This window comes from Pelophylax lessonae, assembly GCF_965119305.1.
Source record: "Pelophylax lessonae genome assembly, chromosome: 1".
In the NCBI taxonomy this organism is placed as follows: Eukaryota; Metazoa; Chordata; class Amphibia; order Anura; family Ranidae; genus Pelophylax; species Pelophylax lessonae.
The window spans coordinates 402,688,577-402,705,079 of NC_138768.1; the positions used below are offsets into that span (position 1 = coordinate 402,688,577).

Genomic DNA, 16,503 nt, shown 5'->3' on the forward strand with positions numbered 1-16,503 from the left:
CCATTACTAAGTTTAGGCTCAACTCACGTCTTAACATATACAATTTCTGAATATGTGGGTAGTATAACAAAGATAACATAAACAAAAAATCAGTTAAATGTACCAGCTTTTATTTTTTTGACAAAATAATATATTGTTACTTTAAGAAATAAAGTCTTCTAGATAAAAAGAAAACACTATAAAAACATAAGGAATGCACATTCATCCTACACAGTTCTGAGAAAATCTATATATTTACTAAGATAAGGCAACTTGGTTGTTTAGAAGAAAAGGAATACTAGTGATGTTCTTGGTTCAATCTAGAGTAAAGTCCAGAGATATTCATTGTATCTTTGCGCTGGTAATAAGAGGCATCCCTTAACATTCCAGGGAATGTGTAATCCATGCCGGGGCGAAAAGGAAAAGATGGAACAAAGCTGTAAGGGGATATAAACCCAGGAAGTCCTCTGTTAGTTGTGGAATAGGTAAAGTGTAATGGATTTAGACCAAGTCTAGAATGAAAGATATTTGTTTCACTTCCAGCAGCCGATGGATTAGGATACAAAGGGGAAAAGGCAGATTTAGAGCCAAAAGCACCAAAACCTAAGCCAGTGATATTGATTGTTGCATCTTTTGTAAAGGTGTTGACATCTGATCCTGATGGAGTTTCATTTTCTTTCACAACTTGTTCCTTTCCATTTAAAACCATCTCTATGGCTTGAACAACATCTCCCTTACAGAAATGCAGGATGCTTTCTAATATGTTCTGTTTATGGTTTGGAAAAACTTTGTTAAGAATCTCCAGGGGATCTCTGTGCTTCATAGACACAACAGGGATGCTAATATTAGAGGCACAATGGTCTTTGGTCCACTCATTTTCATTACCTGATTCCTGGTCAGAAGAAGACAGAGATCTTGGACTGTCAGCACCTTCTGATCTTCCCTCAGAAATAGGCGATCGAATGGAATTTTCTCTATTTGGAGTCTCTAGATCCGAAGACTTCAGAGTTTGGCATGGATTCACTTGTTCTGCTAGAGATGTTTGTGACAGACCTTGAGAAAGCATGGATGAGCTTAATAATCTTCCATAGAGGTGGTCATGTTTTTCTTTTGATTCATCAGATCCTAGATAAAAATAAATGAACAATATGTTTATTGTGCAATGATGAGAGCTTCATATAAACACATTTATTGATGCTAAACCAGTTAATTCACTTAAATGTAATAATCACGTTTTAGATAAATATTAGTAGGTAAACCAACGCACCTTCCTTTTTTTACTCACAAACAATTTACACTGACCTTCTACAGCTTTTATTAAGAAGTGTTACATAACACAGCAATGAGTGTGAAATTCTTGCTGCTGCAGCAGAGAATTAATGACAATATAATGCAGTATGGTGGCTAAGTGCTGAGCACTTGAGCATTGCATTGCTGGGGTCCTATACTCAATTCTAGGCATTCCTGATTCTATTTGCAATGAGTTTCTATGCATAGGTTTCCTCCCACAATTTAAAACATACTGGTTGATTTGTTTAATTCTATCCACATTGGCACTAGTTTGTCAATCCAACCATGATTGAAACACAATTTCTTGCAGATTTATCCTTCAACATGTGGCAATTGCTAAAATGCATATATATATATATATATATATATATATATATAAAATATATATATATATATATATATATATATATATATATATATAAAATATATATATAAAAAAGAGACATCATTCTCACCCAGTGCCAGAACACAGTGCTGCAAACTGTACGTAGCTGAGGCTACATACAATTTCGACAAGCTCCCAGCCACTGTATTTGTTTGTAAAGGAAATTGTTTGGACCAGCTTGATCCAAACAATTTATGTAGACTGTACTAAAAGCTTGAGATCAGATTTAAGCACTTAAGGACCACCACATGCAGATAAACTGCTGGGACCTGCCGATTGTTTGGAGGAGAGACAGAACGACGGTCCGCCTATGTAAATAAGGCAGAACGCCATTCTGTCAGAGAGGAAGATGGAGATCTTTTTTTTCTGTTAAGCAGAAACATGGATCTCTGTCTTCCTTCAGTTAGGTCCCCCCCCCATGCCACCTGCGATCATACCCGGGAGAGGCGTAACGGCAATCTGCCTATGTAAACAAGGCAGATCACCATTCTGCAAGGGGACAATATGGAGATCTTGTGTTCCTGCTAAGCAGGAACCCAGATGTCTGTCTTTCCCCAATCAGTGAAATCCACCAACAGTTATAAAGCACTCCCTAGGAGCAAACTTAACCCTATGATCACCCCTGATGTTAACCCCTTCCCTGCCAGTGTCATTAGTGCAGTGACAGTGCATTTGTTTTAGCATTGATCACTGTATTGGTGTCACTTGTCCCCAAAAAGTGTCACTTAGTGTCAGATTTGTCTGGCGCAATGTCAGAATCCGGTTATAAATTGCTGATCGCTGCCTTTACTAGTAAAAAAAAAAATTTTATTACATAAATCTATCCCATAGTTTGTAGACGCTATAACTTTTGCACAAACCAATCAATATACACTTATTGGATTTTTTTTTTTTGGTACCAAAAATATGTAGCAGAATACATATTGGCCTAAATTGATGAATAAATTAGATTGTTTTACATTTTTTTATTGGGTATGTTTTATAGCATAAAGTAAAAAATATAGTTGTTTTTTTTTTTTCAAAACTTTAGGCCTTTTTTGTTTATAGCGCAAAAAAAAAAAGCAGAGGTGATTCATTTGGGTATAGCACTGCACATCCATGCAATTGTCAGTTAAAATAATGCAGTTCTGTATCGCAAAAAATGGCCTGGTCATTAAGGGGGTAAAACCTTCCGGGGCTGAAGTGGTTAAAAGAAAAGTTCACGAATAGGAAAAAAAATATATTATAATAAACACACATTCTCAGGTGGATGCAGCATGGGTCTGCATCTAAGACTGAGAAATGAGCGATCATAGACCACTGATCGCTCAGTACTTGGTCTTCAGTGGCTCAGGGCTATGGAGGGGTGGAGTACCTGGCTCAGGCTCTCAGCAGTTCACTGAGAGGCTGAGCCAACTGCCGTTCAGGAATCTGGGTGGTTCCTGACTTTTAAGTCAGGATTGATTCAGAGCCTGGACTGGCTCAGTGACATTAGTTGACAGTGGGCTTTAGCCCACTGATGGCTGAAAATAGGTCACAGGAAAGTAGAACGAAGTCATGTACAGTATATTTCAATGTCAATGTAATGTACACTTAGGCTGGCCATACATTATACAATTTCTGAACAATTTTCTTGAAATTTACCTTCAACTATGTAGTACAAAGGCCTGCCTAATTTGATACAAGTGAAAGTGTTGTTTAGCTTTGACCTCATATTATGTGGTTTGTGGTAAATCCAACCAAAAATTGTACAAGAAAATTTAACATGTATGGCCAGCCTAACACAGGTGAAAAGTTATAGAAAATCCACAGTAGATTTTTTAATTGACATTCATTTATATTACTTTTTTTAAAAAAACTGATTCAATCACAGGGTCATTACTGTCTATTATTACATAACGATCAAGGATCTCTAAGCAAGCTTTACATTTTTCTCCAGTGCATCAATATAGAATAGAAGATAGATGCACACTTGTGTGTGCCCATCCCTTAACTTGTATTGTCTTTCTAAGTATTCTTCATACTAATTGTAGCGCCACATCTACTCTCTACTTACAATGCTATTTACATACATTTTCATTTACAACTGTATTATTTGCTTAGTTTTTATTTCTGTTAATATTGGGTGGGCATTCTGTAAAAATGAAGGGAGTCAAGAAGTAAGGTTTTACTTTTAGTAATAAATTAACATCCAATCAGAAAATCTGTAAAAACCTGAGCAGTATTTATTTACTGTTTGAATACGTTAGGTATAAAGATACCATGATTGTATTTATATTTTCAAAATATTGGAAAAAATATATAATACAATAGCTTTAAAAATCTGTTTTAAGCACATTTGGATTCATGTGTGCCATACATTTTTTTTAAAGCTTCTCATATTTTCTGTTTTACCCTTTAGTATGGAATATTTTACTAATATGTAACAGTTCACTAATAATATTACATATTAGAATATTAGATATTATTAGATATATTAGATAAAAATACATATTACATATTAGAAAATGTATAAGATCAATGTTATTTATTCATGTTGTATAGTGTATTGCTATTATATAATTGTAATGGTACAATTTCTTAAGAGTTAGTCTGTTAGCAAGTTACATGGTAAAAAAATATTGTCAGTAAATTGTCAGTACAGAAACACATAAATATTTAGCAGCTCAATAATTAAAAAAATGTAATATATTTTCCTAGACACATGCATGTTAAATCATGATCAGCGGTGTCCAGGTCCAGAGCCAGGTACATATAGAGCTCTGACTTAATGCAACTTTCTGGCAAAATATTGGAGAAATAAATAAAAGGTCATTAAACTTCTGCTTACTTAGTTAAAGCAATATGAATAAAAAAATAAAATGCATTATGCAATGCTTCCAGTCTGAAACACTTCATCATACATGTAAAGATACATGGAAAGTAGTGTAAAGTAACAAATAAAAGTAAAGTACAAACATTGTGTGTGTCCGTGTGCGTTTAAATAAAAGGTAAAAATAATATATTTTTCATAGTCAGCACATTGGAGAAAACCCATCGTGAGATCCACTTTCAATATTAGTTGCCTGGTTGTCTCTGGTTTCACTGGCCCGAAACAAGGATGCATATTTGAATGTCCAAATAAAGTCAGGACCCCTTAACTGCACTTGCATTCCAGCTCAGTGATTTAGAAAGTACTAAAGCTACTGGAACAGCATGACAGCCAAGAAACATATAAAAAATTATATGTGTCTGTACTCTTCTATTTTTTGCTGGGTTTAAAGATGGGCCTATCTATTTTTTTTTCTGTTTGTCCTGGCTCTGCGTGTGTGTGTGTATATATATACATATATATATATATATATATATATATATATATATATATATATATTTAAATTTAATAGAAAATTCTGTCTTGGTACTAGGACTGGAACAATTATTTGCAGTGTCTGGGTGAACAGTAGTGTCAAAAGGCCTGCCAGTTTTTGACAATGGCAAGGTCTGCCAGGTCTTGGCTGTGGCATATTTTATGTAAAGGGTAAAATAATGTTTGGTAGTTTTTCAGCCAGCTTTGTAACACTGATCTTGTCACATGTATTCTGTATTCACTATAGAGCCTTCTACACTTACATATATGGCACAACAAGGTATGATATCTATTACTGCATGAATTTATCCATGCTTTTGTTCATTTATGTATACTTTTTATGTACCATGAATACATTTTTGCTTTGACAGTATGCAATGTGAAGGAGAAGCATCAGGTTAAAATTTTTCTTGATGTATATGCATTGAAATGCAAAAAAACGCAGGATCAATGCATTTTGTGCACTTGACAATTATTAAAATGGGCCTGCTAATGTTCTTTTTTAATGCGCTAAGCTGATGTGCATAGTTGTGAACTAGCTACAGTATATAAGAATGAAAATAAATTCTACTTGAAATGCACTTTACACAGGAAAACAGGCAAGTGTGAATAATCCCATAATAGCTTTTTAAAACATGTGCAGATGTGTTTTTGACCTGAAATAAAAATAATAGCATGCATACTGTACCATTAACATGCTAATTCCTTTATTTGCTCTGTTTTAATATTGAGCCTATTTATAACAAAAACTATACAGTTCCCCATACTGGATGTTCTGCAGATACACTATGAATTAAAATGAATAGACACCAGTTAGGAGATGTCTGGAACCCTCTGTGACTTTCTTTTATTTGAACAATGTAATAAAGATTATGCTTCTGATAGAATTGTTTATGTACATATGCATTCATATTGAGATTGACATTATTTTCTTAGCTTAGTAATGCAGGTCACAGGTTATGTACATTTATTAAGAGCCTTACTTACATCTGTCAATGTATCTAGAAATGTATAATATTATTAATAAAATATAGTCCTAATAGGTGCTTGCATGATATGCTAGTTACTACTGTAGCTATTTGTATGGTGAATATCATTACTTTAAATTTATTTTATTTATTTTTTTAAGTGTTTACCATTCCCAGACATATTTAAATAGCAAGGATGCATATAGTTAAAGAAGTCGAAAAAAAAAAAACTGAAATTAAAGGACATGAAAGAGGCTCAAAGAACATTTGAAATTCTCATAATTTGTCTGAATGAAGCTTTGCTAAGTGGCATATATCTTCCACTAGACTAAAGCAAATGATTTAAATATTTTATTGATTGAAGGAAAAATATCTTGACAATGTTGTTAATTTGATGTGATTTTTTGGATGACATGTATAACACATATATGTTTATAAACATGTTTAAAGCACCTACACATTGAAATGTGTACACATTATTGAGTAGAATAATGTATTGTCCCAATAACCCTCCTATTTTTCTGTATATATCTGCCACCAGACTGCAGCAAGTGCCTCAAATATCTTATTGATTGAAAAAGAAAAAGAAAAGCACGTTGACCACACTGCTAATATATTGTGCTTTTTAGGAAAAATGTATACCAGATAGACGTTTAAAAATGTGTTTAAAACACCTATTCCTTAAAGTGTGTATGCATTGTTTACTGGCAGAATGTATTTGCTTTGGTAACCTCCCAAATTCTGTGTAAAACACATATATTCTTGAAAAAAAATGTACAAAAACTCATAAAAACTTCAGAGAATAGTACTAATTAGTGAAAATTAACATACTGCAAAAATCAACAACTTTATATTTAGACATAAACTGTCGTGTATTTTTTTCCTGTAAAACTGTTTTAAAATGATTTTATCCTTTGCCATCTAACTAGCTTTAAATATATTTCAAAAAGAGAATAAAAAAGTATATCTGGTACAACTGGAATGTATTTGGGAAATCACAAAACTATTTTTTCGTTACAGGTATTGATTTTCTGTAATGAATACGATTTTAAAATTGCTATAAAATAGATACATTCATAATTGTGCATAGTAATGCATATAATAATTACAATAAATGATAATGATTACAAAATACAATTGAACACTGAGCAGCGGATTTACTAAAACCTTGTCAGTTTATTGAATGTTCTATATTATTTGTGCTATGAAATAGTCAATCCTGTTTTAAGACATCTGAATAAAAAAAAGAAAAAATGTGTAACTTGAGTGAAAGTTTTAGGTCGACATAGATTTGTTCCATTGTTGAACAGAGGTAAAATAGTACAATGTAAATGTACCAGAGATAAAATAATGCAAAATGTGGTATACTATGAGAGGTTATTAAATATTGGATATATCTAAACTACATGTAAGTTATATTATATTTCAAAACATAGTATTCGATTTTTTATACGCAGTTTTCGTTCATCTATATGTTGTTACTTATCATGTTAATTTGAAAATGGTGAATTTTAAATAGTTAGCTTGTGTTAATCTATATTTTTCTTGTCACATACCATATAAAAAGGTAAAGTGGTAAATCCCATATTGTTTCCAAAATTTAAATAACCTTGAACATAATTTAATTACTGTATAACACCTTATAGTATATAAATAATTATATAAATAATATGGAAAAAAATGTTTCTTTATAAAGCCACTTATTACATATTAATATAATTTATGCTTAAAAATAATACGTTAATTATTTCATATTTTTTTCCTAGCTGGGCCAGGAGTTTAAAATGAAAAAGTATACTCCCAGTGAATTTCGCCAGATCAAAAATCATAATTTTTTTTGCTACAAATACATGTTTTGCTCACCTTTATTCTCCAGCTGACTGGGAACTTGTGCTGTCTGTAATTTTTGCCCCATGGTCTCGCCTCCATTTGTTCCTGGTCCTGAGTACATGAAATGTTGCACACCCCGGGCTTCACATTCTTCTTGGGCTTGTTGTCTTCTGAGTGCCACCTGTGCAGCCATGACTCGTTGACGCTCTGCTATCAAGGTGCATTTGGCACATGCACAGTCCCTCCAGCGGCAAAAACGTTTGTGCCCTTTAAGTGCTGATACCACTCCATGATTGCGGCACCGTGCGCATTTTGGTGTTCGTGGGTACATGCCTCCTCCACCTGTTCCTCTGTCTAAAGTCATCCTGGGAGCACAGGCTGCTGCGGCAGCTGCAGCTGCAGCTCGCAAGAGAAGAGTTGGGGGTCTAAGGAATGAGGCAGGCATTGGTACTGATGGTGGCACTGGCATGGCTGATGAAGATGAAATAGGTGCATGAGGAAGCAAACCAGGAGGCAGCAGTGGTCTAGAGCTTAGGTTTCCACTGGAGTTGTTGCAGTCCATTGCTGCTTGGCAATTGGAGTAAGGTTTCAGCTCAGCCTAGGTTGCCTCCCTGGGATAGTCTGAGCTGTGCTATGTGTCAAACACTGTTAAGCTGATATGTGTGACTGAAAAGCCTTCCCTCAGTCTCCTCCTTAGCAAAACAGATGTGCAGTGTGAATTCAGGTTTGTCAATAGGGGAGGGTATTAAAAAACTTTAAATGGAGGCGTAGCTCAACATGTAAAGGGATTTCACAGGCAGGGACATTTCTTATAGAGTGTTTGCTATTCATTGCAGGAAAATGATCACAAGAGATAAATAGCACTAAAGCATAGAGTCCCTGGTGTAGCCAGAAGAGATATTGCATTTATAATTTACCACTAATTTAAATTAACACTCCAAGACACTTTGAGTATCCAGGTAAACAGGTAAAACAGCTTCATAATAAATCATATTTTAAATATGAAAACATAATTTAAAAAAAAGTATTTAATTACAAACAATAGATGACACAGTAAATGCACACAAATAGACAAATGTTTAACAAAAACACAGCATAGTCAACATTAAATATTATATATATATTGGAGATATTTAACCAATTCATACCCTCCTTTCACGACCAGGCCATTTTTTGTAATACGGTACTGCGTTACTTCAACTGACCATTGCGTGGTTGTGTGACGCTGTATGCAAATAAAATTGATGACCTTTTTTTTCCCACAAACAGATCTTTCTTTTGGTGGTATTTGATCACCTCTGAGTTTTTTTTTTTTGCGCTATAAACAAAAAAAGACTGACAATTATGCCAGAATAAACTAACATTTTTTACTTTCTGTTATAAAACAAATCCAAAAAAAAAATTAAAAACTCAAATTTCTTCTTCAATTTATGCCAATATGTTTTCTGCTACACTATTTGTGGTAAAAAAAAATCCCAAGAAGCGCATATTGATTGGTTTGCGCAGAAGTTAAAGCGTCTACAAACTATGAGATATTTTTATTGAGTTTTTTTTTTTTAGTAATGGCGGTGAAGAGGGGGACTGGGACATTGTAGCTGAAAAATCGGACACTAAGTGACACTTTTGACACATTTGTGGGGACCAGTGACATCAAAACAGTGATCAGTACTAAAAAGTATGCACTGTCACTGTACTAATGACACTGGCAGGGAAGGGGTAAACATCAGGGGCATTTAAAGGGTTAAATGTGTCCTTAGGGAGTGCTTTCTAACTGTGGGGGGGGGGTGCTTGTACTGTAAGAAGACAGAGATCCATGATCTTGCTTAGCAGAAACACAAAATCCCTGTCTTCTCCTGTCACAGGATAGTGATCTGCCTTGTTTACATAGGCCGACCGCCGTTCTGTATCAGGCCCCATTCACACAGGGGCGATCCGACTTCCAGGGGCGACCTCCGAGATCGCGGTGCGAGCAGCGCGCCGCGACCTCGGAGCGGCCGGCACGGACTTCATAACATTAAAGTCTATGACGGTCGCTCCGGGTCGCCCCAAAGAAGCTCCGGACCCCTTTTTCTAAGTCGGAGCGACTTGTGTCGCTACTATTAGAACGGGTCCGCTGCTTCCCTATGGAAGGCGACCTACGGCGACCTGTGAGGCGACCAGGTCGCCTCACAGGTCGCCCCAGTGTGAACTCAGCCTCAGGAATGATCAACGGGTCCTTGTGGACATTGGGTCCACTGGACCCACTGATTGGACCCCGCTGTGTCCAATCACATCAGGAGCTGGTCGTTGGTGGCGTGCGTGCGCGCCCCAGACCAGGAAGAGCGAAATCATTTACATGTACGTGATTTCATGCAGAGAGGCGGCTAAGATGCAGTAAATGTGGCTGCGATCCAGAAGAGATTATTATATTGGAGACTAGGGGTGTATGTCATAACTGATTATGAAAATCTGGTGTTTCAAGATTTTGATATAAATTGTAAAAAATGCAAGGCACTATATTTATTAGGTAATTGCTGACAGCAGGGTAAAACTAGGAAATATGACAGCTATGTATGTAAATAAATCAATACTTAAAGATGTGTAAAAAATGAACATTTATAAAAATTCTAATAAGGTAGTATAAGTAAATTCAATGGGTCTGTATTATCTCATTTATTTTATAGTACTTTAATATAAATGTCCTTTCTTTCTAGAGTTCACAAAAAAATAAGCCCTGACTGTAGAAAGAAGCAACAGTAATTTTACATGCAGTATATAGGCTAATAAATATTTTTAGGCATTCATGTAGCATCAGCAAATTTAGCAACAATTTACAGAGCAAAAGAATCCATTCCCATTATTCTCCAAACAAAACATTTAATTGTATGCCTTTACCACTGTCATGCAGGTAGACCAACACTAGCAAAGTTTATGTGGAACTAAGGGTTTATTTATCTTGTACATGAAGTGGAAAGCTTCTTTAAGATCAGTTTATTAAAATGTGAACAGTCCTAACTAGGGTTGAGCGGACACCTAGATGTCCGTGTTCGACGGGTTCGGCCGAACTTTAAAAAAAAGTCCGGGTCCGTGTCCCGGACTTTTACCGAACTTTTCCCGGACACCGAACCCCATTGAAGTCAATGGGGACCCGAACTTTAAGGCACTAAAATGGCTCTAAAACACCAAAGGAAAGGGCTAGAGTGCTGCAAATGGCAGCAAAACGTAATTAAGAGCATGGCAAGTGCTCTGCAAACAAATGTGGATAGGGAAATAACTTAAAACAACAAAAAAAAACAGAAAAATAAAACAATGTTCTTCTTCATCTCTGAAGGACGAGGCCCATATGGAGTAGGAGGGAGGTTGAGGTGGTGGTGGATGTGGCGGTGACATAGGCGTGCGCACAGGGTGTGCTGGGTGTGCCTGGGCACACCCTAATCACCTAGGGCACATAGCATTGCCAGTGAGGAGATGGGAAAGATCTCCCTGGGACCTGCTCTGCTCTATTTCTCCTTGCCTACAGGTACATGGCCCCGATACATTACTCTCCCTGCTGGCAAACACATGCATGTGTATTTCAACTTTGGGGTGCACACCTTAATGCAATAGGCTGCGCACACCTATGGGCGGTGTAGGTGGAAGCGGCGGTGGAGGAGGACCAGGGCCGGATTAACAGCATCATGGGCTTGGTGCTGAGGATTTTGAAGGGCCTTAAGGGCCGTGCCTTGCCATGCACCCAGAGGAGGAAGGGTGCAGCCATGCATGCCTAATTCAACATGGGATGCTGTCTCTGAAGCCCATAAACACATCCATGCATCGCCAACTGTCCCTCCTTGTCCGGCCTTCACGCTGTGTGGGGAGGTTCTGAGGGTGCTGCCTGGGGAAGCGAGCATAGAAGCCAGACTTCTGTGTTTACAAGTGACAGAAGAGCGGTAACAGTGAATATGGCCAACCCGGGGCCTATATAAAAGGTAGGGGCCTGGAGCTGCAGCTCCAATAGCCCCTACATTAATCTGGCCCTGAGGAGGAGGACGAGGTAGCCAACACTGCTTCTTTTCAAAAATTTTAAATGAGGGTACACCCCAAAAGAGTGAGAAAGAGCAAAAATGGAACAATGGGTGGGTAAGGTCGGTATCCATTGCTATTCTGCATAAGGTACGGAAAAGTCCCGTGGGATCCATGCCTGGTTCATTTTAATGAACGTGAGCTTGTCCACATTGTCTCTGGACAGGCGGCTGCGCTTGTCTGTTATAACGCCCCCAGCCGTGCTAAATACCCGTTCAGATAATACACTGGCTGCAGGGCACGCCAGCACCTCCAAGGCGTAAAGGGCAAGCTCAGGCCATGTGCCCAATTTGGAGACCCAGAAGTTGAAGGGGGCAGACCCGTCATTCACTACATGTAGGCGTGTGCACACATACTGCTCCACCATGTTGGTAAAATGCTGCCTCCTGCTAAGACGTTCCATCTGAGCTGCTGGTGCTGCTGTTTGTTGTGGCGTGCTGACAAAGCTTTTCCACATTTCGGCCATGCTAACCCTGCCTTCTGAGGTGCTGGCGGTGCCCTGGTTGCGTTGGCGACCTCCTCCTCCTCCTCCTCTGCCTTGTGCTTCCACTGTGGCCCCGCTGTCAGATGGGAATGCCAGCAGCATGGCGTCTACCAGCGTGCGCTTGTACTCGCGCATCTTGCGATCGCGCTCCAGTGAGTGAATTAAGGACGGTACGTTGTCCTTGTAACGGGGATCCAGCAGCGTGGCCACCCAGTAATCAGCACAAGTTAGAATGTGGGCAACTCGGCGGTCGTTGTGGAGACACTGCAGCATGTAATCGCTCATGTGTGCCAGGCTGCCCAGAGGCAACGAAAGGCTGCCCTCTGTGGGAGGTGTATCGTCCGTGTCCTCTGTATCCCCCCAGCCACGCACCAGTGATGGCCATGAGCTGGCCTGGGTGCCACCCTGCTGTGAACATGGTTCCATCTCCTCCTCCGGCTCCTCCTCCTCCTCATCCTCCTCATCCTCCAGAACTGTGCCCCTGCTGGACAATTGCGTCCCTGGCGTTTGCGTGTGCAGGAACCCACCCTCGGAGCCCCTTGCGAATGACTGCCCTGAAAGCCTTGGAAATGTTACCTCTTCATCCTCCTCCTCCTCCTCATCCTGTGCCACATCCTCTTCCATCATCGCCCGAATTGTTTTTTCAAGGAGGCATAGAAGTGGGATAGTTAAGCTATCAGCACAGACTATCCCCCAATTTAACTGATCCCCAAAGGTTTTTGATTAAATAGCGGAATAGAAAATATGATCCAAAAAAAGTGTATGTATATCACACGTACACAACCACACTAGGCCCCAATTACTATTGTTTGTACCCCTAAAAGGCTAGATGAGGAGTAGGGGGAGTATGGAACAGGCAGCACCCTCAAACCTTCAGAAGTATGAGATGAACCCCAACAACTTGGAAAGGTGGATCTCTCTCACACGTACCGACACAGACTATCCCGCAATTCAATTGATCCTCAAAGGTTTTTATTGAATAGCGGAATAGGAAATATGATCAAAAAAAGTGTATGTATCTCGCACGTACACAACCACACTAGGCCCCAATTACTATTGTTTGTACCCCTAAAAGGCTAGATGAGGAGTAGGGGGGGTATGGAACAGGCAGCACCCTCAAACCTTCAGAAGTATGAGATGAACCCCAACAACTTGGAAAGGTGGATCTCTCTCACACGTACCGACACAGACTATCCCGCAATTCAATTGATCCTCAAAGGTTTTTATTGAATAGCGGAATAGGAAATATGATCAAAAAAAGTGTATGTATCTCGCACGTACACAACCACACTAGGCCCCAATTACTATTGTTTGTACCCCTAAAAGGCTAGATGAGGAGTAGGGGGAGTATGGAACAGGCAGCACCCTCAAACCTTCAGAAGTATGAGATGAACCCCAACAACTTGGAAAGGTGGATCTCTCTCACACGTACCGACACAGACTATCCCGCAATTCAATTGATCCTCAAAGGTTTTTATTGAATAGCGGAATAGGAAATATGATCAAAAAAAGTGTATGTATCTCGCACGTACACAACCACACTAGGCCCCAATTACTATTGTTTGTACCCCTAAAAGGCTAGATGAGGAGTAGGGGGGGTATGGAACAGGCAGCACCCTCAAACCTTCAGAAGTATGAGATGAACCCCAACAACTTGGAAAGGTGGATCTCTCTCACACGTACCGACACAGACTATCCCGCAATTCAATTGATCCTCAAAGGTTTTTATTGAATAGCGGAATAGGAAATATGATCAAAAAAAGTGTATGTATCTCGCACGTACACAACCACACTAGGCCCCAATTACTATTGTTTGTACCCCTAAAAGGCTAGATGAGGAGTAGGGGGAGTATGGAACAGGCAGCACCCTCAAACCTTCAGAAGTATGAGATGAACCCCAACAACTTGGAAAGGTGGATCTCTCTCACACGTACCAACACAGACTATCCCCCAATTTAACTGATCCCCAGAGGTTTTTGATTAAATAGCGGAATAGAAAATATGATCCCAAAAAAGTGTATGTATATCACACGTACACAACCACACTAGGCCCCAATTACTATTGTTTGTACCCCTAAAAGGCTAGGAGTAGGGGGAGTATGGAACAGGCAGCACCCTCAAACCTTCAGACGTATGAGATGAACCCCAACAACTTGGAAAGGTGGATCTCTCTCACACGTACCAACACAGACTATCCCCCAATTTAATTGATCCCCAGAGGTTTTTGATTAAATAGCGGAATAGAAAATATGATCCCAAAAAAGTGTATGTATATCACACGTACACAACCACACTAGGCCCCAATTACTATTGTTTGTACCCCTAAAAGGCTAGGAGTAGGGGGAGTATGGAACAGGCAGCACCCTCAAACCTTCAGAAGTATGAGATGAACCCCAACAACTTGGAAAGGTGGATCTCTCTCACACGTACCAACACAGACTATCCCCCAATTTAACTGATCCCCAGAGGTTTTTGATTAAATAGCGGAATAGAAAATATGATCCCAAAAAAGTGTATGTATATCACACGTACACAACCACACTAGGCCCCAATTACTATTGTTTGTACCCCTAAAAGGCTAGGAGTAGGGGGAGTATGGAACAGGCAGCACCCTCAAACCTTCAGAAGTATGAGATGAACCCCAACAACTTGGAAAGGTGGATCTCTCTCACACGTACCAACACAGACTATCCCCCAATTTAACTGATCCCCAGAGGTTTTTGATTAAATAGCGGAATAGAAAATATGATCCCAAAAAAGTGTATGTATATCACACGTACACAACCACACTAGGCCCCAATTACTATTGTTTGTACCCCTAAAAGGCTAGGAGTAGGGGGAGTATGGAACAGGCAGCACCCTCAAACCTTCAGAAGTATGAGATGAACCCCAACAACTTGGAAAGGTGGATCTCTCTCACACGTACCAACACAGACTATCCCCCAATTTAACTGATCCCCAAAGGTTTTTGATTAAATAGCGGAATAGAAAATATGATCCCAAAAAAGTGTATGTATATCACACGTACACAACCACACTAGGCCCCAATTACTATTGTTTGTACCCCTAAAAGGCTAGGAGTAGGGGGGAGTATGGAACAGGCAGCACCCTCAAACCTTCAGAAGTATGAGATGAACCCCAACAACTTGGAAAGGTGGATCTCTCTCACACGTACCAACACAGACTATCCCCCAATTTAACTGATCCCCAGAGGTTTTTGATTAAATAGCGGAATAGAAAATATGATCCCAAAAAAGTGTATGTATATCACACGTACACAACCACACTAGGCCCCAATTACTATTGTTTGTACCCCTAAAAGGCTAGGAGTAGGGGGAGTATGGAACAGGCAGCACCCTCAAACCTTCAGAAGTATGAGATGAACCCCAACAACTTGGAAAGGTGGATCTCTCTCACACGTACCAACACAGACTATCCCCCAATTTAACTGATCCCCAAAGGTTTTTGATTAAATAGCGGAATAGAAAATATGATCCCAAAAAAGTGTATGTATATCACACGTACACAACCACACTAGGCCCCAATTACTATTGTTTGTACCCCTAAAAGGCTAGGAGTAGGGGGAGTATGGAACAGGCAGCACCCTCAAACCTTCAGAAGTATGAGATGAACCCCAACAACTTGGAAAGGTGGATCTCTCTCACACGTACCAACACAGACTATCCCCCAATTTAACTGATCCCCAGAGGTTTTTGATTAAATAGCGGAATAGAAAATATGATCCCAAAAAAGTGTATGTATATCACACGTACACAACCACACTAGGCCCCAATTACTATTGTTTGTACCCCTAAAAGGCTAGGAGTAGGGGGAGTATGGAACAGGCAGCACCCTCAAACCTTCAGAAGTATGAGATGAACCCCAACAACTTGGAAAGGTGGATCTCTCTCACACGTACCAACACAGACTATCCCCCAATTTAACTGATCCCCAAAGGTTTTTGATTAAATAGCGGAATAGAAAATATGATCCCAAAAAAGTGTATGTATATCACACGTACACAACCACACTAGGCCCCAATTACTATTGTTTGTACCCCTAAAAGGCTAGGAGTAGGGGGAGTATGGAACAGGCAGCACCCTCAAACCTTCAGAAGTATGAGATGAACCCCAACAACTTGGAAAGGTGGATCTCTCTCACACGTACCAACACAGACTATCCCCCAATTTAACTGATCCCC

General features: G+C 39.2%; 1 protein-coding gene across 1 annotated transcript; it reads right to left on the reverse strand.

Annotated features, from left to right (window-relative positions):
• Positions 1-277: 277 nt before the first annotated feature.
• On the reverse strand, positions 278-8,406 carry DMRTA1 (DMRT like family A1; the record flags this gene model as incomplete). Its single annotated transcript, XM_082248684.1, has 2 exons — positions 7,811-8,406; positions 278-1,104 (listed from the first exon to the last, which is right to left on the reverse strand). The coding sequence occupies exons 1-2, from the start codon at positions 8,337-8,339 to the stop codon at positions 278-280; spliced, it is 1,356 nt and encodes a 451-aa protein (XP_082104810.1). The 5' UTR covers positions 8,340-8,406.
• Positions 8,407-16,503: the final 8,097 nt, after the last annotated feature.